The sequence below is a fragment of the Schistocerca americana genome, chromosome 6 (assembly GCF_021461395.2).
Source record: "Schistocerca americana isolate TAMUIC-IGC-003095 chromosome 6, iqSchAmer2.1, whole genome shotgun sequence".
In the NCBI taxonomy this organism is placed as follows: Eukaryota; Metazoa; Arthropoda; class Insecta; order Orthoptera; family Acrididae; genus Schistocerca; species Schistocerca americana.
This window is the reverse complement of record NC_060124.1, coordinates 259,956,556-259,980,465: the sequence shown is the minus strand read 5'-3', so window position 1 is coordinate 259,980,465 and position 23,910 is coordinate 259,956,556. Positions and strand designations below refer to the sequence as shown.

Here is a 23,910-nt window from a genome sequence, read left to right as displayed (position 1 = left end):
TAAGGGTGTTCATATGGCCCTAATCTTACGTTCCGTCCGTATTATCTGTCCCTGTCTGACTAAGATTAGTTCCTTTACTCAATTTTATTCCAACTAGATTTTTTTTCATATTAGTCTAATAGTGTTCATGTTACATGAGAAATCTGATGCTTATCATAAGCAAGCCACCGCTACCCACAATGCACTATTAATTTTTAAATATTCAGTGAAGAATGTTGACATTAGTAAGTAAATGTGTCAAAAAGTTCACAGTTTGCAAATTTTCATGAATGTGAATTTTGAATCCAGTCTCATTTTCAGAGGTGATGCATGGCACGTATTTACTGGAAATGAGTTAGGTGCCTTGTTAGGATGGTGGAGCCTTTTTTGCTTCAGAAAACGCTTCCCGGAGACGGATATGAAAGATGTTTATATGATGGCCAGCACTGTCTCTTCAAAATTTTTGAGGTCCATGGCAAATGTGGAAGGATATAATTTTGTGGTACTGTAAGCTTTTTTTTAATTATTGTTTCATGAATTATCTAATTAATAATGAATTTTTTTATAATTCAGTGTAATATATTAATGCCATCTGCTAGTATTCCAGTCACATTAATTGAAGTTATCCGATAAACTGATTACCAATACAAAGTATAAGTTTTGCTAAAACTCTAAAGCAGAGTAGCTAAATTATAATAATGCAATTACAGTAAAGTGCACGCAGTGATAACTCCACACTTTAAGTGAATCATTCAGCTAGTGTACATTACTGTATCTGTGCCAAGGAACAACATGTTTATATGGACTGTGTTCAGACAGTTTGTTATGACAGTTATGTATGGTTTACATTTGTTGGGTTATATTTGATGAAAATGTATTTTTTATCCATTAATGTACACTGTTTCTCTCCTGTGAAGATGATTGTAGTAACAAAATTCAAAAGAGATTAACATACAGTTGTTCTTAAGATGGTACAAATATTCTTTTTTCAAAAAAATTAACAGCCATAGGTAGTCATTTACAAAAAGTTTTATGGCTAGGACGAGGTTAGATTTGATAAGGTCATAAAAAAAAATTAATTAGTTAATGAAGTAAGCAACCAGTTCACTGCATTGAGACTTCTGTGGCAGAGATACACAGAATAATATTCAAATATAAGATTATTTGATGTGCTTAACAAAGTAGCAGAACTGAATGCAGGTTTGACAACAATAATGTGATAGGTGGAGCTGGCATTAGCTAACATAACCATTGAAAATGATATAGAACAAAGAGATGTGAGGTGCTATTATGGGGTGCAGAATGAAAGAATAATTGAGAAGTGAATGTACAAAGGAGAATGAATGAAAAGTTACTCTATCATGTAGATAAATATAAGACAAGGAAAAATTGTGGAAGAAATTTCAATTTGGTGAAGAAAAAAATATGAGATCATTTTCTGCTTTTTAACCTGTCCAGAAAATACATCGTGAAGAAATTCAAAGTGTCAATACGTAAGTCACAGAGGTATGAAAAGTACGTAACCTTTCAGATTAATCATTTCAAAGGAGATGTTGCAATAAAGTAAATTTTAGGGATGGTTTTAACCATATTTTTGGCAACTGACTAAATATATAGAAGCATGAGTAAGTCACTTGATCAAATTTTTATCAACAGCATGCATAACAGAATTTTGGAAAAGAATAAAATAGACAACATTCATATTGATGGTAGCCGCACACACTATAAAACAACAAGGAAGAGTAAGTATTAGTAAAACATTGACAAGAAATTAGACTAAAAGGGGCTGCAACATGTGTCAGAATCAGAGGAAAACAAATGAGTACCTGCTGATTAGACATTCCAACAGGAAGGAAGAAGCTCAGAGTATTCACAATTTAGGAATCGGAGTGAAACTCTTTGACAAATATACTCAGTACTGTATTCTGAAAAGGATAGTTGCTGGCTCAGGAATTCTACTCTAGCAGAGAGAAAGAGCAGTTGTATTTTTCAAAGTTGGTGCTGGAAACCACAGCAAACCCCTGCCCCCCTTTTCCCTATGTTGCTCTCTAGTATCAGAAAGCTGTGTCTTGTTGGTTCCAAAATTTAACCATTGTCTGGACACTGTTCCCCCGTATTGTTAGGAGAAATCCTTCATCTTATAAGGCCACTATTGGCAGTTGAAAATACCACCTGAAAATACCTGTAATGGATTCTGAATGTGGATCTATTCTCCTATGCCTCATCTTAACATTACAACCATGTCAATCTTAGCCACTTTAACACAATTCCTCCATTTTGCCGTCTTCACAACTGTAATTTGATCCACCCAGTTGGGCATGCTTCCATTGTTGTTTGAAATCAGCCATCTGGCTGTAAAGTGTCCAGTCAGTCATCTTGGCAGACTTCTTTTGGGATATGCTTCATGTAACAGGTGAATCTAGGTAAGTAAGTGTTCACTTCTGTGCAGGTCATAATACATTTCACACTGAGCAGGTGAGCAGCAGAATGAGAGGTTTATGGCTGCAAAGAAACCCAATTGTGATCTGTGTTCATGAATATGTTGTTGACAGTTTGTGTGAGGCTCTCTATCGATCAACCTCCCGGAACAAATCCTGGTAGAGACCCGTAGCACACCACAAGCATTAAGATCCATGAAAAGGAGAAATGGACAAAGGAGCTCAGCAGTAAATTGTTTGAGGATCTTACCATCAACAATCTCGTGTGGTGGGAGATATACAGGGCACACTGTGAGGTTGCCATGGTCGAGAATCTCGTGACTGCTTGCTTGCAGTGTTATGATTAAGGTTACAGGATAGAACTGATGTGTCTCATTGAGGAACACTGTCACCCTTTGTCCTTTCACCAGTGAGATCATCTTTTCTGTGAAAGCTGTAGCTTCCAAGTACAGGTGTGTTAGTATTTTTCTGTCTTGTAAACAAAGGAAGAAAATTCTTTCATGTATGAGAAGTTTCATTTCCTCCACATGTGTCCTGAATCCATTGATGGTTCGATATATATATTCCTTACAACCTGACTGCCCATTCTGTTCTTCCAAGATGTTGAAGCGAATTGGGCATCAATATCTGCACAGAACACCCCTCCCATCTCAATGAAGTAGACTGTTTTCATCCTTTGCCTGCAGCCCTATTTAGTTTATACAACTTTACCATGTTTATCCAAGTATAAGATGACCCTGAATAAAAGTGACCCCCCCCCCCCCTTTTATTAAGATGCCCTTTGAGAAATTTTTTTAACATATTCTGTTACACCTGTTCTAAACTTAGGCCATTTATTTATTGTCCACATTTTAATATACAAGGAGTAATAAAGTAGACAAATAGGAATTGTTAACATCAATTTTTATCTTTACTCCCTTTTTTGTGTACTTTACCTGTCGTCTCTAGTATCATTATTTTTAATCATTAGCATTATTTTTAATCATCAGCTGTGAAATTTATATCTTTATTGTCACAAAAATTTGGGTATTTTTTCCAAATATGTTGCAGTTTCTGTGATTGTGGTTAAGGTGGAACCTGAGAAAAAAACAGCGAATTGTGCTTCTGTATTGATGTGAGAATGTTAACAGTATCTTTTGTTTCCTAATATTCCATCTGCCCGCCACTCTCTCTTTAGTTGCGTAAAACCAGCAACTGACACACTCTCTATCACTCCTGTCATACCTCACGGTGTCAGCACTGGCTCCAATCTAGACTTTCAGCATCTCCTGCAGAATTTTTATGCTGTTGTTGAGTACGTGTCCAGTTGTAAAGTCAGTTTGATTCTGAGTACAAATGCATTCATGCAAACTCCAGTTAAAACATGATATATGTTCATAAACAGCCAAAATATGCAATGTAGAGTCCTATGGGTAGCAACACGATGAAATTTGCTGCCCTCTCGCCACTCCCCACTCCTCACCTGCAGTCATCATTGGTCTCTGTCAAACTGGTGTCACTGTTCCCCTCCAACCCTTCCATAGTGCTGTGCTTGCGCAATAATGAATCATGGATGTGGTACTATCTCCACAAAGGATTTATTCTTCTGATAACATTTGCAGTTAGTTTATATAGACTTTTTTCGTTTGTTAGACATTTAATTCTGGATTAATTTTCTTGATCTTTTCATCTGAATGTCACCATCTTGCTCTAAAGCTAATTAAAAACTGGTGGCATTTTTCCCTGACAGTCTAATACACGAACAGTGACCGAATTTCTCATCTTCAACTCATTTGGTGAATCATTACAATTTCTCACAACAAAACAGAATCCTGACTTTGGTTCAGAATCAACCAATGTTTTTTGAAGGACAAGATTTTCACCTTTGAATGTTACCTTTACTTAAAAAGCAATATAAATGTACATTAAGTATACAATATCCATACATGTGTGAGAATTTATATTGCAAATTTTTTCAGGTACAACAAAAGTTTGTTAAGTTGATAGGATTTAATGTTATTTCCTCCTGTGTTTCACAAAATCGTCAGTTTTTAAGTGGAGCATAAGACTGTCATAGTGACTAGTTTCTCTCGCATCCCTTTACGCATTGCAATGGCGCTGCAAGTCAAATGTTGCGGGATTGTTTGAGCAAGATCAGTACTGTACCAAGTGCTTCAGTGTGTTGGGAAAACTTGAGCCAATTCAAATGAATTCTTCAGAATAAAATTGTATGTAACCCCTGTAGACAAAGCTACATCTGTAAATGTAAGATGACCCCTATATTAATATATTATACTATGTGAAAGTATATCTAAAAACAAAGATGATGAGACTTACCAAACAAAAGCGCTGGCAGGTCGATAGACACACAAACAAACACAAACATAAACACAAAATTCAAGCTTTTGCAACAAACGGTTGCTTCATCAGCAAAGAGGGAAGGAGAGGGAAAGACGAAAGGATGTGGGTTTTAAGGGAGAGGGTAAGGAGTCATTCCAATCCCGGGAGCGGAAAGACTTACCTTTGGGGGAAAAAAGGACAGGTATACACTTGCACAAACACATATCCATCCGCACATACACAGACACAAGCAGACATTTGTCTGGCCTTTACAAATGTCTGCTTGTGTCTGTGTATGTGCGGATGGATATGTGTGTGTGTACGAGTGTATACCTGTCCTTTTTTCCCCCAAAGGTAAGTCTTTCCGCTCCCGGGATTGGAATGACTTCTTACCCTCTCCCTTAAAACCCACATCCTTTTGTCTTTCCCTCTCCTTCCCTCTTTCCTGATGAAGCAACCGTTTGTTGCAAAAGCTTGAATTTTGTGTGTATGTTTGTGTTTGTTTGTGTGTCTATCGACCTGCCAGCGCTTTTGTTTGGTAAGTCTCATCATCTTTGTTTTTAGATATATTTTTCCCACGTGGAATGTTTCCCTCTATTATATTCATACTACGTAAAAACATTGATCTGAGCAGCAATAGTTTAATCTGCGAATATAGGACAACCCCGTGTTTTTCAAATGACAAGATTGGGGAAAAAACTTTGTCTTATAATCAGGTAAATATGGTATGTACTTGGAGAGCACATCCAACATCACAGTTATGTACTTATAACCACTTATAGTTCCAGTCAAAGGACCGTGCAAATCCATCATACAATTTTTAACACACCATCAGAAATTATGTTTCTCATAAGACCCTTACTGGTTTGGTTGTTGTTGTTCTTGTTGTTGTTGCGGTCTTCAGTCCTGAGACTGGTTTGATGCAGCTCTCCGTGCTACTCTATTCTGTGCAAGCTTCTTCATCTCCCAGTACTTACTGCAACCTACATCCTTCTGAATCTGCTTAGTGTATTCATCTCTTGGTCTCCCTCTACGGTTTTTACCCTCCACGCTGCCCTCCAATGCTAAATTTGTGATCCCCTGATGCCTTAGAGCATGTTCTACCAACCGGTCCCTTCTTCTTGTCAAGTTGTGCCACAAACTCCTCTTCTCCCCAATTCTATTCAATACCTCCTCATTAGTTATGTGATCTACCCATCTAATCTTCAGCATTCTTCTGTAGCACCACATTTCGAAAGGTTCTATTCTCTTCTTGTCCAAACTATTTATCGTCCGCGTTTCACTTCAATTCATGGCTACACTCCATACAAACACTTTCAGAAACGACTTCCTGACACTTAAATCTATACTCGAAGTTAACAAATTTCTCTTCTTCAGAAACGCTTTCCTCGCCATTGCCAGTCTACATTTTATATCCTCTCTACTTCGACCATCATCAGTTATTTTGCTTCCAAAATAGCAAAACTCATTTACTACTTTAAGTGTCTCATTTCCCAATCAAATTCCCTCAGCATCACCCGACTTAATTCGACCACATTCCATTATCCTCGTTTTGCTTTTTTTGATGTTCATCTTATACCCTCCTTTCAAGACACTGTCCATTCCGTTCAACTGCTCTTCCAAGTCGTTTACTGTCTCTGACAGAATTACAATGTCATCGGCGAACCTCAAAGTTTTTATTTCTTCTCCATGGATTTTAATACCTACTCCGATTTTTCTTTTGTTTCCTTTACAGCTTGCTCAATATACAGATTTAATGACATTGGAGAGAGGCTACAACCCTGTCTCACTCCCTTCCCAACAACTGCTTCCCTTTCGTGCCCCTCGACTCTTAAAGCTGCCATCTGGTTTCTGTACAAATTGTAAATAGCCTTTCGCTCGCTGCATTTTACCCCTGCCAACTTTAGAATTTGAAAGAGAGTATTCCACTCAACATTGTCAACAGCTTTCCCTAAGTCTACAAATGCTAGAAACATAGGTTTGCCTTTACTTAATCTTTCTTCTAAGATAAGTTGTAAGGTCAGTATTGCCTCACATGTTCCAACATTTCTACGGAATCCAAACTGATCTTTCCCGAGGTTGGCTTCTACCAGTTTTTCCATTCATCTGTAAAGAATTTACGTTAGTATTTTGCAGCTGTGACTTATTAAACTGATAGTTTGGTAATTTTCACATCTGTCAACACCTGCTTTCTTTGGGATTGGAATTATTATATTCTTCTTGAAGTCTGAGGGTATTTCGCCTGTCTCATACATCTTGCTCACCAGATAGTAGAGTTTTCTCAGGACTGGCTCTCCCAAGGCCGTCAGTTGTTCTAAGGGAATGTTGTCTAGTCCTAGGGCCTTGTTTCAACTCAGGTCTTTCAGTGCTCTGTCAAACTCTTCACGCAGTATCATATCTCCCATTTCATCTACATCCTCTTCCATTTCCATAATATTGTCCTCAAGTACATCGCCCTTGTATAGACCCTCTATATACTCCTTCCACCTTTTCTGCTTTCCCTTCTTTGCTTAGAACAGGGTTTTCATCTGAGCTCTTTATATTCATACAAGTTGTTCTGTTATCTCCAAAGGTCTCTTTAATTTTCCTGTAGGCTGTATCTATCTTGCCCCTAGTTAGATAAGCCTCTATATCCTTACATTTGTCCTCTAGCCATCCCTGCATAGCCATTTTGCGCTTCCTGTCAGTCTCATTTTTGAGACGCTTGTATTTCTGTTTGCCTGCTTCATTTACTGCATTTTTATATTTTCTCCTTTCATCAGTTAAATTCAATATTTCTTCTGTTATCCAAGGATTTCTACTAGCCCTCGTCTTTTTACCTACTTGATCCTCTGCTGCCTTCACTACTTCATCCCTCAGAGCTACCCATTATTCTTCTACTGTATTTGTTTCCCCTATTCCTGTCAATTGTTCCCTTATGCTCTCCCTGAAACTCTGTGCAACCTCTGGTTTAGTCAGTTTATCCAGGCCCCATCTCCTTGAATTCCCACTTTTTTGCAGTTTCTTCAGTTTTAATCTACAGTTCATAACCAATAGATTGTGGTCAGAGTCCACATCTGCCCCTGGAAATGTCTTACAATTTAAAACCTGGTTCCTAAATCTCTGTCTTACCTTTATATAATCTATCTGATACCTTCTAGTATCTCCAGGATTCTTCCACGTATACAACCTTCTTTTATGATTCTTGAACCAAGTGTTAGCTATGATTATGTTATACTCTGTGCAAAATTCTACCAGACGGCTTCCTCTTTCATTTCTTAGCCCCAATCCATATTCACTTACTACGTTTCCTTCTCTCCCTTGTCCTACTCTCGAATTCCAATCACCCATGACTATTAAATTTTTGTCTCCCTTCACTACCTGAATAATTTCGTATATCTCATCATACATTTCATCAATTTCATCATCATCTGCAGAGCTAGTTGGCATATAAACTTGTAATACTGTAGTAGGCTTGGGCTTCGTTTCTATCTTGGCCACAATAATGCGTTCACTATGCTGTTTGTAGTAGCTTACCCGCACTCCTATTTTTTTCTTTATTATTGAACCTACTCCTGGATTACCCCTATTTGATTTTGTATTTATAACCCTGTATTCACCTGACCAAAAGTCTTGTTCCTCCTGCCACCAAACTTCACTAATTCCCACTATATCTAACTTTAACCTATCCATTTCCCTTTCTAAATTTTCTAACGTACCTGCCCGATTAAGGGATCTGACATTCCACACTCCGATCCGTAGAACGCCAGTTTTCTTTCTCCTGGCTTGGTTACTAACTTTAATTATCAGGCACCTAACTTAACTAGAATGTCTGTTATTTTTAATGAACATAGGGTTGAGGCACCGAGAAATTAATAGACTCTTAAACAAGACTGAGGATGAATGGTGAATCGTCCTTCAGGGCTGTGGAGTACACATACACATATATACCCATATACCCTTGCATGGTTACAGTCCCCAAGCTGTGACTACATTGTGACAGTGCTGCAGCTTGATTGGGGCGAGGGATGTCAGATGGATTGGTTGAGGGGCAAAAGGAGGTGGGCTGATGGCTGGGAGGGAGAGTGCTTGGGGTAGCAATTCAGGTCTGCTGAGCTTGTTCTAGCCTTAGGTAGGTAGAGTTGTGCACGGTGTATGTGAGTTGGAGGAGTGGCTTGAGAGTATATTCTACCCAAGTCCCTTCTCGCGCATCCTATCCTATAAAGGGCAGTGTCCTTCTGTAATTTATGCATAGCATTTTATGTAGCCACAACCACCAACCAGTTGCCAGCTTACATGAGTGGCAACCACCAAACTGTGGCCAAGTGTGACAAAGCAAGCTGGGATAATTTTAATTCCCCTCTTGTTTTGCCGTTTGCCTCCTTAAGTTCATTTTGTTACTTTTAACTGTTTACCATTAGCATACATGAACATAATCTGCATTTTCATAAAAGAGAAAGGTTGGCCCTCAGTTTTAAAGGATATAACACCAGATATAATTTTGTGCTTGGTTTTATGTATGTAATTGATTCTCTAATTTATTTTGATTATTACTACTTAGTGTCTTTTATTATAGGGAGAAATCAGAAATTGTTTCACAACTTAAATTCTATTGTTGACACATAAACAAATGTAAATTCTGCACTGATTATAAACGTTTGGAACACGAAATGCTAGTAATCTTACAGTATCTATTTGGCTATATTCGAAAACATGTTAGCAAAACGAGCCCTGAATTAATTCCAAAATAATTAACGGTTTTGTCAAAATTATTGTTTGCATAATGATATTTGTTAATTTCATGATTTAAACAAATAATTCGGCTTAACCCTTGTAGTAGAAGAAACTTTTAAAGACAGAATTTTTCAATTTATTCAGTTAATTTAATGAGTAGTTTTAATTGTAATTTCTGTAAATTTAACTTCAAACAATATGTAGTTTTAGTACCTATTATTGTGATGATATATAAGGGCCCGATTTTTGGTCATGGCTGAATTTCAGACCTGTGCTGGTTAGAACAACAACAATGCTTCAAATTAACTGTGGAATAAGTGTTTAACAATTAGGATGTGTGTAAAAACAGTGACTGTGCCTGCTCCATATGTACCTGATTATTCTCAAAGAACTGTGAACTTTGTGGTTAGGTTTTACTGCTCGTAGATGTTCAACAGGAAACTATTGTTGCAGTATGTATAGTTTTGCCTGCTAACTATTAATGAGGCTTATTAAAAGTTAAGCTATAGTACACTGGCCATATAACTGTGTATTATTAGGTGGTTGTGAACAGTGAAATTAAAGTACTGTAAAACATAACTGTGCATAAGTCGGCTACATCATTTAAACTTGTCAGTGTCGGAATCCACACAACCCATTTTTCAGCCAGTACATCGACACCGAGGACAACAAACGAAGAAATAAAAGCAGGTGGAACCCCTACACAAGGATAGAGTTGACCATCCAGTGATTTCACTCATCTTGTATTCACGTTCTCCACTCCGTTGTCTACCCTCTTTCTCCTCCCATTCTACTCCTCCACATCTCTGCACATTGGCCAGAACTTTCAACGCCTGTGGCCAGAACAAACTCACTAGAGTGACATTCCAGCCCCATGAAGTTGCATTGCTGGCTCACTGTAATCAGGCAGAACAAGTGTGTGCATTTCTGTATGTGGTGTGTGTGTGTGTGTGTGTGTGTGTGTGTGTGTGTGTGTGTGTGCGCGCGTGCATGCGTGCGTGTGCTTGTTTTTGCACTTTGCCAATCTGACACTCTCTTTAATATTTTGGTCGGTGTGTAAATAACCTTCACGTCATGTTTGCACAATAGATGACTGTTTCTGTCTGCCACCCAGGGGAGCTATGGTAGATAGACCATATCCAACATTTTTTCTTCTGTCTCACTTTGTTGAGTGTAAGGGATTTGTGATGCTTCTTATGCCATTGGTGGATTACCCACTGCTGCAAAGGATGCTTATCAAGTTTGTGTCTTGCGTCCAAATTTCTGCGGACTATAATTCATCTTGTTCACATTATAAGCATTATTTATAATCCCTCTTTCCTGGCTCAGGTTATAATTTGACTGGTATTAGTCCATGTGTGTTGTTTTTTGACATCTGCTGTTGCCCAGATTCTCACCATTCCTCATAACCAGCACATTTAGAAAGGGCAGATGTTGGTCTTTTTCTACCTCCATGATAAATTTTTTGTTGGCATGAAAAACTGTTAAGATTTCTTAGGAAGCCACTGAGCTGTTCCTCTCCATGGCTTCATACAATGGAAGTGTCATTGACATACCTGTATATCACCTTAGTTTTTCAATATGCCAAGTCCAGGGCTTGTCTTTCCAAGTGCCTCATGAAGAAACTGTCAGCCAATTGACTAAGTGAACTATCCATGGCAATCCCTTCCAGCTGTTCATAGAAACTGACATTCTACATAAACTAGCTTACAGTAAGGCCTGTGTCACACTGGGACACTGGTGACAGTCACCAGTAATTGTGATTAACACTCCTGGATCACTGGTGTCCGACACTGCAGATATTGCCAACTGATTAGTTAGTGAACTGGACTCAAGCGAGGAGGAACTTTTGTTAGTACTTCTAAACAAGAGGAGGAGGAGAATGAGAATGAGAATGAAGACAAAGTGTTCATTACACTTAACATCTACTGCTATGAGGTCGGCTGGAGAAAATACTGTTTTATGTTCTCTACACTTAATTTTGGTATGAAAATTTTGAAATACAAGGTTTTTTTTCCATTCTCCCTGTAGGGGTGAGTTCATGGTCTCCACACTCATCCATTTTGTCCCTTCTTATCGCATTAAGACTGCGTAAAGATACACTTAATACTGGTAAATGTGAGAGAAAAGGGATGAGGGATGCAAATGTGCTTGAAGGTTACTATCCTCCTAGCCTTTACAGATGTAGCAACTAAATTTTGCTATTCTTTTATGGACCGAAAAATAAGATATTGAAAAAAGAAAACATACAACTCACCAATTTTGTTTTTTTCATCCATGCTCTTCTCATTGAAATCAGGCACAAACATCATTATAATTTCTTGTCAAGCATTTGTTTTCACCACTTCGTTGCTATAGTCGTCGCTTTTGACATCCCAAAAAGCAGAATGACTTTATACTTACTTATAAAGTCTTCCATGTTAATCAAATCTAAACTCATGGCTACAATGTTTACAGTATAAAGGACAATGTTTCGTGTCACTGTGTAAAAAATGACTGCCTGTCTGTTGGCAAATCTGCAGCGCTGTGTCTGTGAACTGTGTCCCAGTGTGAACACTCCAGTTCAAACTAATGCATGTCTGGTGGTGACTGCTGTAAACACAGTGACCTTGTCCGTCACATGTGGTGAGGGTGAGTCACTGCTGGGTCACAGTGGCTCGGTGAGGTGGTGTGGTGTCCCAGTGTGGGTGCTTCAGTTCAAATGAATGTCTCTCTGTCGGTGACAGTCGCTGGTGACCGTCACCAGTATCCCAGTGTGAAACAGGCCTAAGTTATGCATGAACTAGCTTCATTGTGTACTGCAGGAAAATGTAACCAATATGCTCCAGAGTCACTAAGTGGAACTTTGGAAAACAAAGAAACAACATCCAAGCTGACCTGGATGTCATTTTGTCCTGAAGATCTCAAGAGAGAAGCCAACACGCAATATGTCAACAAGTGGCCACAAAAGCCTGAACAGTTATGTTCTAACAACTGCTTATTCAAATGTTTATTTGCCCAAAAAGAATTCACTTTTTCTTTCCAACATTGCAAACTCTTATATGGTGTCGTTTTCTTCCTCTTCTAGAACCTTGACTTTTCTATCCCAATTCTTCTTTCATTTCCATTCTTTCTCTGGTGGCTCACTTTTCTTCTCTTCTGTTACTTTTGTCATGTTGCCTGTTAGTAGCCATAGCTATATTCATGACTTTTCTCACAGTGGTGGTAGTGTTCTTCTCTAAAATAAAATCTGTGATCCCCCCTCCCCCTCCCCCCTTCCTGTTAAACATTTTCTAATACCTCCTATTCTATCATCTGTTTCCCCTTGGATACTATTAATCTGGTTTCCCTCTTTCTATGTGTTGCCTGTTACCCGATCCCCCACTTCCTGCTCTTGCCTCACTACACATACAATCTCCTCCTCACTTACTACTTCTTGATTGCTACTTTCATCACTTTGTTCACTATTATCCTCTTTATCCCCAATAACATCACTGTCTCCCATCCATTCTTTGACATCCCTTCATCATCATCATCATGCTCTTTTTCTGTTTCTCCCTCCTCTTGCTCTTGCACCCATTTTCTTTTATCCTCTCAGCTTTCACTTCACTTAGTCTTTGTCTACCACGTTGTTGTTGTCTTCAGTCCTGAGACTGGTTTGATGCAGCTGTCCGTGCTACCCTATCCTGTGCAAGCTTCTTCATCTCCCAGTACTTGCTGCAACCTACATCCTTCTGAATCTGCTTAGTGTATCCATCTATTGGTCTCCCTCTACGATTTTTACCCTCCACGTTGCCCTCCAATGCTAAATTTGTGATCCCTTGATGCCTCAGAACATGTCCTACCAACCAGTCAGTTCTTCTTGTCAAGTTGTGCCACAAACTCCTCTTCTCCCCAATTCTATTCAATACCTCCTCATTAGTTATGTGATCTACCCATCTAATCTTCAGCATTCTTCTGTAGCACCACATTTCAAAAGCTTCTTTTCTCTTCTTGTCCAAACTATTTATCGTCCATGAATCACTTCCATACATGGCTACACTCCATACAAATACTTTCAGAAACGACTTCCTGACGCTTAAATCTATACCCGATGTTAACAAATTTCTCTTCTTCAGAAACGCTTTCCTCGCCATTGCCAGTCTACATTTTATATCCTCTCTACTTCGACCATCATCAGTTATTTTGCTCCCAAAATAGCAAAACTCCTTTACAACTTTAATTGTCTCATTTCCTCATCTAATTCCCTCAGCATCACCCGACTTAATTCGACTACATTCCATTATCCTCGTTTTGCTTTTGTTGATGTTCATCTTATATCCTCCTTTCAAGACATTGTCCATTCCGTTCAACAGCTCTTCCAAGTCCTTTGCTGTCTCTGACAGAATTACAATGTCATCGGTGAACCTCAAGGTTTTTATTTCTTCTCCGTGGACTTTAATACCTACTCCGAATTTTTCTTTGTTTCCTTTACTGCTTGCTCAATATACAGATTGAATAACATCGGAGACAGGCTACAACCCTGTCTCACTCCCTTCCCAACCACTGCTTCCCTTTCATGTCCCTCGACTCTCATAACTGCCATCTGGTTTCTGTACAAATTGTAAATAGCTTTTCGCTCCCTGTATTTGACCCCTGTCAAAAGCTTTCTCTAAGTCTACAAATGCCAGAAATGTAGGTTTACCTTTCCTTAATCTATTTTCTAAGATAAGTCGTAGGGTCAGTATTGCCTCGCGTGTTCCAACATTTCTGCAGAATCCAAACTGATCTTCGCCGAGGTCAGCTTCTACCAGTTTTTCCATTTGTCTGTAAAGAGTTCACGTTAGTATTTAGCACCTGTGACTTATTAAACTGATAGTTTGGTAATTTTCACGTCTGTCAACACCTGCTTCCTTTGGGATTGGAATTATTATATTCTTCTTGAAGTCTGAGGGTATTTCGCCTGTCTCATACATCTTGCTCACCAGATGGTAGAGTTTTGTCAGGACTGGCTCTCCCAAGGCCGTCAGTAGTTCTAATGGAATGTTGTCTACTCCTGGGGCCTTGTTTCGACTCAGGTCTTTCAGTGCTCTGTCAAACTCTTCATGCAGTATCATATCTCCCATTTCATCTTCATCTACATCATCTTCCATTTCCATAATATTGTCCTCAAGTACATCGCCCTTGTATAGACCCTCTATATACTCCTTCCACCGTTCTGCTTTCCCTTCTTTGCTTAGAACTGGGTTTCCATCTGAGCTCTTGATATTCATACAAGTGGCTCTATTTTCTCCAAAGGTCTCTTTAATTTTCCTGTAGGCAGCATCTATCTTACCTCTAGTGAGATAAGCCTCTACATCCCTACATTTGTCCTCTAGCCATCCCTGCTTAGCCATTTTACACTTCCTGTCGATCTCATTTTTGAGACGTTTGTTTTACTTTTTGCCTGCTTCATTTACTGCATTTTTATATTTTCTCCTTTCATCAATTAAATTCAATATTTCTTCTGTTACCCAAGGATTTGTACTAGCCCTCGTCTTTTTACCTACTTGATCCTCTGCTGCCTTAACTACTTCATCCCTCAGAACTACCCATTCTTCTTCTACTGTATTTCTTTCCCCCATTCCTGTCAATCGTTCCCTTATGCTCTCCCTGAAACTCTGTACAACCTCTGGTTTAGTCAGTTTATCCAGGTCCCATCTCCTTAAATACCCACCTTTTTGCAGTTTCTTCAGTTTTAATCTACAGTTCATAACCAATAGATTGTGGTCAGAGTCCACATCTGCCCATGGAAATGTCTTACAATTTAAAACCTGGTTCCTAAATCTCTGTCTTACCATTATATAATCTATCTGATACCTTCTAGTATCTCCAGGATTCCTCCATGTATACAACCTTCTTTTATGATTCTTGAACCAAGTGTTAGCTGTGATTAAGTTATGCTCTGTGCAAAATTCTACCAGACGGCTTCCTCTTTCTTTTCTCTCCCCCAATCCATATTCACCCACTATGTTTCCTTCTCTCCCTTTTCCTACCCTCGAATTCCAGTCACCCATGACTATTAAATTTTTGTCTGCCTTCACTATCTGAATAATTTCTTTTATCTGATCATACATTAATTCAATTTCTTCATCATCTGCAGAGCTAGTTGGCATATAAACTTGTACTACTGTAGTAGGCATGGGCTTTGTGTCTATCTTGGCCACAATAATGCGTTCACTATGCTGTTGGTAGTAGCTTAACCGCACTCCTATTTTTTATTCATTATTAAACCTACTCCTGCGTTACCCCTATTTGACTTTGTATTTATAACCCTGTATTCACCTGACCAAAAGTCTTGTTCCTCCTGCCACCGAACTTCACAAATTCCCACTATATCTAACTTTAACCTATCCATTTCCCTTTTTAAATTTTCTAACCTACCTGCCCGATTAAGGGACCTGACATTCCATGCTCCGATCCGTAGAACGCCAGTTTTCTTTCTCCTGATAATGACGTCCTCTTGTGTAGTCCCAGCCCGGAGATCCGAATGGGGGACTATTTTACCTCTGGAATATTTTACCCAAGAGGACGCCATCATCATTTAACCATACAGTAAAGCTGCATGCCCTTGTCTATCACATCAGACACAAATATAGCTTTGCTTATTATTGCCACATCAATCAGCCCCTTGCTAATCCAAAAGATTTTGACATCCCATGCTATTTCCTTTTCTCTCTGGTCTTGCTGGTTTAATGTACAGAACTCTATATTTCTGTAGTTCTGAGAAGTCCATACATGAAGCTTCTCCTTCCCATACATCATATTTCTTATTTCCAAACCCATCCACTTCCTGTCTTTCTAGATTATGACTGTAATCTCACCAGCATTCAACTCTTTCTCTTCCACCATTACCACCTTGTTATTCATTCCTTTGTTTTTTTCTTTGCTATTCCCCAATTATTCCTTCTACTCTTATTCACAGTGACTACTGTTTGTGTCATTTTTAAACCACCTATTTCTGTTTCCTTCCTCTCCATCTGCCTTCCTGGTTGAATTTCAGATGTGACTAAACACATAACTACTGTTATTTCCAAAGGCTACAGGCAAAAATCTCACTGTCATCTCTCCTTTGGGTATTTGGTCTCTCCAGACTATCATCCCTTCTATAATCACATGAATATCCTTCACCTCTGCTTCTGGATCCTCCCTGCCGTCAAGTTACACTCACACCCCTTGTTGCCCCCCTTCTTTTCACTTGAGCTTCTTTTGGGCTTCCTTGGCTAAACTTGTTCGAAAATATTTTCTGTTATAGATTCTCCCTTCTTAAGAACTCTTCTAAACTCCCACAAAGTGACTTGACACTTTCCACATTCCTCTTTCATTCTGAACTACTAATAAAATTTTTAGTAGCATTGGCTTGACCAGTACTTGATCAGTACCATATTTAACAAAACATTCAAAATGGCTCTGAGCACTATGGGACTCAACTGCTGAGGTCATTAGTCCCCTAGAACTTAGAACTACTTAAACCTAACTAACCTAAGGACATCACAAACATCCATGCCCGAGGCAGGATTCGAACCTGCGACCGTAGCGGTCTTGCGGTTCCAGACTGCAGCGCCTTTAACCGCACGGCCACTTCGGCCGGCAACAAAACATTCATATCCCCATTTGTGGCTTTCATGCTTTATCTCTGAGTTGTCTTTTCTCGGCATCAGACCAACTCATAGGCATATTCCTCATTAAATCATTTATAAATTCAATAGGATGTAGTGAATCCCGTTGTCCAATTTGAAGTCTACTGAATTCAGCCTTTTTGCAATGTCTCAGAATTCTCACCAAATAGGTTGCAAGATATTATTTTATTAATGTGTTCCTTAAGCAGCTGTTCCAAGTCTCCTTCCAAATTATGAATTTTATCTTCACAGTCCTTAAACTCATTCTTTTATTCCCAGTTTCTGCTTCGAAACTAATGACCTTCCCTTCCCTTGCCGTCAGCTCTTTCCTCAGCTTCTCATTGTTATTATTTATTTATTTTATTATTTTTATCTCTCATCCTTTGCCACATCCTTTTATTTTTCTAAAAGGGCCAACCAAACGGTTTCTGCACAAAGTCTGTTCAGTCCAGAACCTGAACGCCTATCAGGCAAAATTGATGTGAGCCTTCAGATACACGTTTGGTAACGCACTGTGTCCTGCTCCATGAAGAAGTCTGTAACTGTCTGCTGCACATCTTTGTCGGAGAGGAATTGTTTACCCCTCAAAGCCTTTTTAAGGGACCAGAGGTGTGGTAATCACATGGATAGAGATCAGGAGTATAGTGTGGATGCTCAAGTGCCTCCCGCTTGAGTCAGCGTAAAGGATGACGCTGGCCTCCTAGATCAACTGGTGAATCACTGACAATTGTAGAACTTGGTGCATCACTCCACAACAGTTGTTTTTAACAAACATGATGCCCCATACAAATTCTTCATCCTCTGATGGATGTCTGATGGTGTTCAGCCTTCTGCAGCCAAGAAAAGAATAATAGTGTACTGGCCCTGTTTGGACACATTTTTTAATAATTTTGGCATAGTTCACTTTTTCACATTTCCTGCAAGCTCATAGGAAATGTATGAATGCCAACTGTTCACTTGCCGACAAATTGGTGCTTACGCTGATTAGCCAGAACATTATGACCATTGACCTACTATTGATGTAAACCCATCCAGGCGATAGCAGCATCACCCAGCGAGGAGTAACTGCTAGTCAGTCACACGCATGGTACATGTAGTATCAGTGAGTGTGCTTGTTGTGTGTAAAATGGGGAAGGCATGAGATCTATCAGAGTTTGACCGGGGGGGAGGGGGGCAGATTGTGATGACCCAGAGACCTGGCACAAGCATTTCAGAAACTGGAAACTGCATGGTTTTTCAGGTGTCCAAGGAGTGCTGTGGTGAGTCTCTTGAACACATGGTGAAACCAAGTTGAAACCACGTGTGGACATCTTGGTGTTGGGCGCCACACCTCATTACATATGTCAGACATCATAAACTGGGCAGACTAGTAAAACAGGACAGTCGGCAAACCGTAGCGGAATTAACATCTGATTTTAGTACTAGGTGGAGCACAAGTGTGTCTGAACACACAGTGTACTGAACACTCCTAACAATTGACCTCCGGAGCTGACAACCCATGTATGTGCCAATTTTAACAACACGACATCAGCAACTAAAACTGAACAAGGTACGTGACCATTGGCACTGGATGTTGGCAAAGTGGTGGGGTGTTGCATTGTCTGATGTATCCCAATACCTTCTTCATCATGCTGATGGGTGGGCACAAATCTATCGTCATTCAGGAGAACAACTCCTTACTTGTACTGCAGGACGGAGACGAGCTGATGGTGGCTCCATTATGCTTTGAAGAATATTCATGTGTGCATCCAAGGATCTAGTGTAGCTCGTGCAAGGCACCATGACGGCCAAGGAGTATCGTATGCTGGTTGCAGACCACATACACCCCATCTGACAATCATGTTTCCCTATGGCAGTGGCATTTTCAACAAGGTGATGTGCCATGTCACAAGGCCAGGAGTGTGATGGAGTGGTTTGAGGAACATAGTGGCCATTTCCAATTGATGTGGTGGTCCCTCAACTTCCTAGATCTGAATGTGATCAAACACATCTGGGCTGTGATAGAACATGGTGTCAGTGCTCATTGCCCTCCTTCCTGAATTTACAGGAATTAGGTGATTTGTGTGTGCAGATGTTGTGTCAGCTCCCTTCGACAACCTATCGAGACCTCTTTGCTTCCATTCCACTATGCGTCACCACTGTTATCCATGCCAAAGGTGGACATGCCAGCTGTTAGGTAGGTGATCACGATGTTCTGGCTGATACCCACACCAGAGTCATGCTATGTTGCGTGTACACGGCAGCAGTGCACTCAAATGGAAAGGTTTTGATTGCCCTTATATGTTATTCCTTGTCCCACCCTTTCATTGTCCACTTTTATCACTTGCTATCAAACAAACAAACACACTGTTGGTACTGAATTCTACTGAGCATTTATTACCTACTTCTGGTTTATGTTCTCCTTCCCATTTTTACTTGAATGTATGCAGTTTTTAAAGATCGTTGCTTAATAAATATGTCACCCCTTCATCTTCCCATTATGTTACTACTCAGTATTTTCCTTGTCACTCAGTAAAGGTACCACTGTTAACTCTTTATGCTCCAAGTGCTTTAATTCTTTTTCATCCCCTTTCCCAATTTTTTCATATATTTTCCTGTTGCCATACTATCCCCAACACTGTCCTCACTTTTTGCTGCAGTAGTCTCTGTATCTTCTATTACCTTAATTTATTTTATTCATAACTGTTGTTTTCTCAGCAACTGTGGTATATATTTCATAACAAAATTCAGACATCAATTGCTTAATTAGCAAATTTAAGTTAAATAAATTTCTTAATTGTGCAGTTGACATACCTTAATAGACTAGTACTCCCCAAAGAAAAAGCATAGAAATTAGACAATATCTCTGTCCAGTAACACTATCACCAATGCAATGCAGCACTTCACTTCTGTACCTAATTGCAGACTGAGGGAAAGTCAAGTTCTTGTCTAAAACTCTTCCCTATAGTTTTTACCTTAGGTGCAAAATTCACAGGCCAACTAAATTTTGTACCCACATTGCATTTCATGTAATATTTCATTCAGTTCTGCTAGTTGTGGTAAGTGTGATTTGAAGAGCAAGGAAAGGAATCCATTCAGTAATGAGCACTGTTAAGATATGGCATGTTTGCAATTTTGTGATCTGAATTTGTGTAGCACTTTGTTAGAATATACTGTACAGTAAGCAGAAGTACATACATGTCTTACATGGCAAGTGTAACTGCTCAGTGTGTGTCACCACATAGTATTAAACTTTGCATAACAGCTAGTGCTGTATGATGCTGCAGCTTATGTTTATATATATTTTATTACATCTTGTTTTTAAATCTTAGTTGCTATAATTGCATGCAACCAACCTCACAAATATCAGGGAAAAGTTCACACAAATTATCAGGCAAACCAAGAGACAATTACCGAAAGATCTGATCGACTCAGTAAAACAAAATTACCATAAAACCAATTCCAGAGACATTTTACAAAATGTTTGGAAGACAATTACAAAAATTTGCCCCTCCCAAGTTAAATGCTGAAAAGGGAAGATGGAAAAATGGCACATAATGATAAGGAAAATGCAGAAATTATGGCAAAAACATTTAGTAAACTTTTGAATTGTGAAGAACCCCAGGAACTTTTAGCAATTAATACAGACACACCCATCATGACTCCACCTGATCTCATAAATCCTCCAACTATCCAAGTGGTGGAAACAGCACTTAGAGGGATGAAAAATTACAAGACATGCTGAGAAGACCAAGTTTTTGCAGAAATATGGAAATATGCCAGTAATACAGTGTGAACATCCTTACACATAGCCCTAACAAAAATCTGGATAACATAAAAGTTTCCCAAACATTAGACCACAGTCATAATCCACCCACTCCATAAAAAAGGAGATAAAAGCAACTCAGATAATTACAGAGGTGTTTCTCTATTAGACTGTACATACAAGATTTTCTCCAGAATCCTATACAAAAGAGCAAGCAGAGGAAGAATTAGATGAATACCGAGGAGGCTTCAGACCTTGGAGAAGCTGTGCAGAACAGATCATCACTTTAAAATTAGCCATAGTATATTACAAGAAATGAAATAAACCTCTTGTAATAACCTTCGTGGATTTTAAAAAAGCATATGACTGTATTCATAGACCTTCAATGTTAAAAAACTTAAGAAATTTTGGGCTCCATACAAAATTAATCAGATTGATCGAACTCATCTTACCCAACACCGTATCAAAAGTCAGGTCCAGGGGGGACTCTCTGAGCCGTTCGTCATAAAAACAGGTTTAAGATAAGGAGATTGCTTGCCACCCCTGCTGTTCAACTGTGCTTTAGAATACATAATGAGGGAATGGTACAATATTAACCCAAAGAACATCCATATTGCAACATAAGTTTAAATTGTCTAGGATTTGCTGATGACCTTGCTCTCTTGTCCATCAGTATTCAGGAAACCAAAAAACAAGTTATCTCACTACAGGAAACAGCACAGAAAATTGGTCTTGGAATATCGTTTGAAAAAACAGTGATCATGTTAACTGACCCACCACTCATAAACAAAATTGCCATAGGAAACCAAGAAATGAAAAGTGTAGATAATTTTAAATATGTGGGAGAAATCATAGCATATAACCTCAATGAAATGCCAAAGTGGCATAACAGAATAAACAAATTGACTAGAGCACAATATATCACCAAGAACACCTACAACAAAAAGAGCCTGTCAATCGCAACAAAATTAAAACACTACAAAACAGTCACTCAACCAGAAATAACATACGCAAGTGAAACCACCTCTAAACAACTAACACTGCACAAATAGACAACACTGAAGAGTAGCTACATATGAAACCGTCTACAAGGAAATAGAACCGGTAATGAGTACTATCAGGAAGAAACTCCTTTCATTTTTTGGACATCTAATCAGAACACCAGAGAAATTGTGGAATAGTAAGTGCAACATTAAATGGATTACAGAAATCCAGGAAGATATGGATGAACTACAGATTACATTGGAAGACCTATGAAACAAAACTTACAAAATCAGGAAACTCACAAACAAACCAGACTGCAAACAAGAATCAACAAACAGACAGTAGGAAGGGTGATTTCTGATGAAGAAAGAAGGATGAGATCCGAGAGATTGGAGAAGTACTGAGCTGACAAGAAACTGAAAAATTCTTTGTATAAAATTGGCCAGAGTGGTCCAACGAAGGCCATAAAATGTAAATAAGTAAATAAATAAATAAATTGCATTTGGGTGTTAACTTGACAAATTGTTGAAAATAAAATTTTTACTCAGTCTGAGGACTTTGCTAGTAAAATTTGGTCTAATAATGAAAGTAATTGAATCATCACTGATGCTTGCTATTAAAATTCTTTGTTTGTTCCTTGTTATCATTTTGTCAATTATTTAGCATAGCACTAAATATTGTCATATGTTCTGCTCGTCAAGATAGTTCTGATGTGTTCCAAGCCATCTGTTAAGAACAGTATTTCATATATAGCCTGTAGGAAATATTTCAGTGATGACTGATTGAAAGAAACACTGTTTGAAATAAATATTTAGGCTGTTCAGAACTGGGTGGTAAATATAACAATTTGTTTCCACAATTATGCAACATGCCTATTATTACTGATATTAAAAGATTTCTTTGGGGTAAACTGGTCATTTATACAATGCCAATGAATTCTCACTAGTTATTATATACTACTTTACAACTACTCCGTTTGCAGTCCATATTGTAGCATAATCTTTTGTCAAACTATACAGGGGCTTAGCTATCAATTTTGTGCACCAACTGGGTCACACCAAAGCAAATAAAAATATTTTTCAAAATTAAGATTTGTCAGTTTACAAGTACCTGTTAACCAAAACACAGTAAACTGTTCACAAAGCTTGGCACACTTCGTCATGCCTCTGACCATACTGTTACTCAGACTGACAACTAACAGTGCCATGACAAACCCATCTCTAAACAACGTTCAGACTCTAATTTTACTTGAAAACTTTTAGTACTGATTATAAGAAATACATGTACATTTAATCATTGAGCTTGTTCTTATTCAGATATCATATGCAATTAACTGTTTTATTTACATTAACTTTTTTATTACATTATTGCAGTTACTTTTGTTTGTTGGGTTGGGTGTGAGTGCTGACTGGTGGTCCATACAATCCACTGAGAGTGCCTTTAATAGGACTAGTAGGCTCCATAGAAGGTCCATGTGCACCTAGGGAAGTTAGGATCTGCCCAGGCAGAGCTCCACTCGCCTGGGTAAGCCGTATACCACTGAGATGCAGCATGTAATATTTGATGTACAAAATTTGTTGTTTGACCACTTATTGTTATTTCAGGAAACACTGACAGGCTTTAAATGGATGGGAAATAAAGCTGACCAACTTATTGCAGAAGGGAAGCATGTTATCTTTGCATTTGAAGAAGCAATTGGATTTATGTTTGGAACAGCAGTGCTTGACAAAGATGGAATTTCAGCTGGAATACGTGTAGCTGAAATGGTGGCGTATTTGCAATCAAACCAGTTGACCCTCGCTGATAAGCTGAATGATCTGTATACAAAGTATGTAGCCCCTAATATTTTTTCACATTGAGTTTTGTGTGATCAGCCTGCACTGCACTACAAAAAGTTTTTTATCGTAGTTTTAGTGTGCAATAACATATCTCATAATCATTTTGCATTTCTTCTGTGAGCACTGCCTTGCATTATTATGGAATAACTTGCTGTCATGTACCTTTCAGAATGATTCAGCTAGATACTATTTTCTGAGAAGAACATTCCGATATGAAAGATTTAGATACAGACAGAAGGATTGATTTTTTGAGCTGTGATTGTTTAACTTAAGACCAT

General features: G+C 38.7%; 1 protein-coding gene across 2 annotated transcripts in view; it reads left to right on the top strand.

Annotated features, from left to right (window-relative positions):
* Positions 1 to 23,910, top strand: part of LOC124619416 (phosphoglucomutase-2) — a 136,682-nt gene that overhangs the window by 42,435 nt on the left and 70,337 nt on the right. Inside the window, exons 7-8 of one of the 2 annotated variants that reach the window (XM_047145778.1) lie at positions 289 to 481; positions 23,399 to 23,622. In XM_047145778.1, coding sequence (XP_047001734.1) covers positions 289 to 481; positions 23,399 to 23,622 — 417 coding nt within the window. The remainder of the gene's footprint in view (positions 1 to 288; positions 482 to 23,398; positions 23,623 to 23,910) is intronic. The other variant, XM_047145779.1, reaches the window with a different exon arrangement.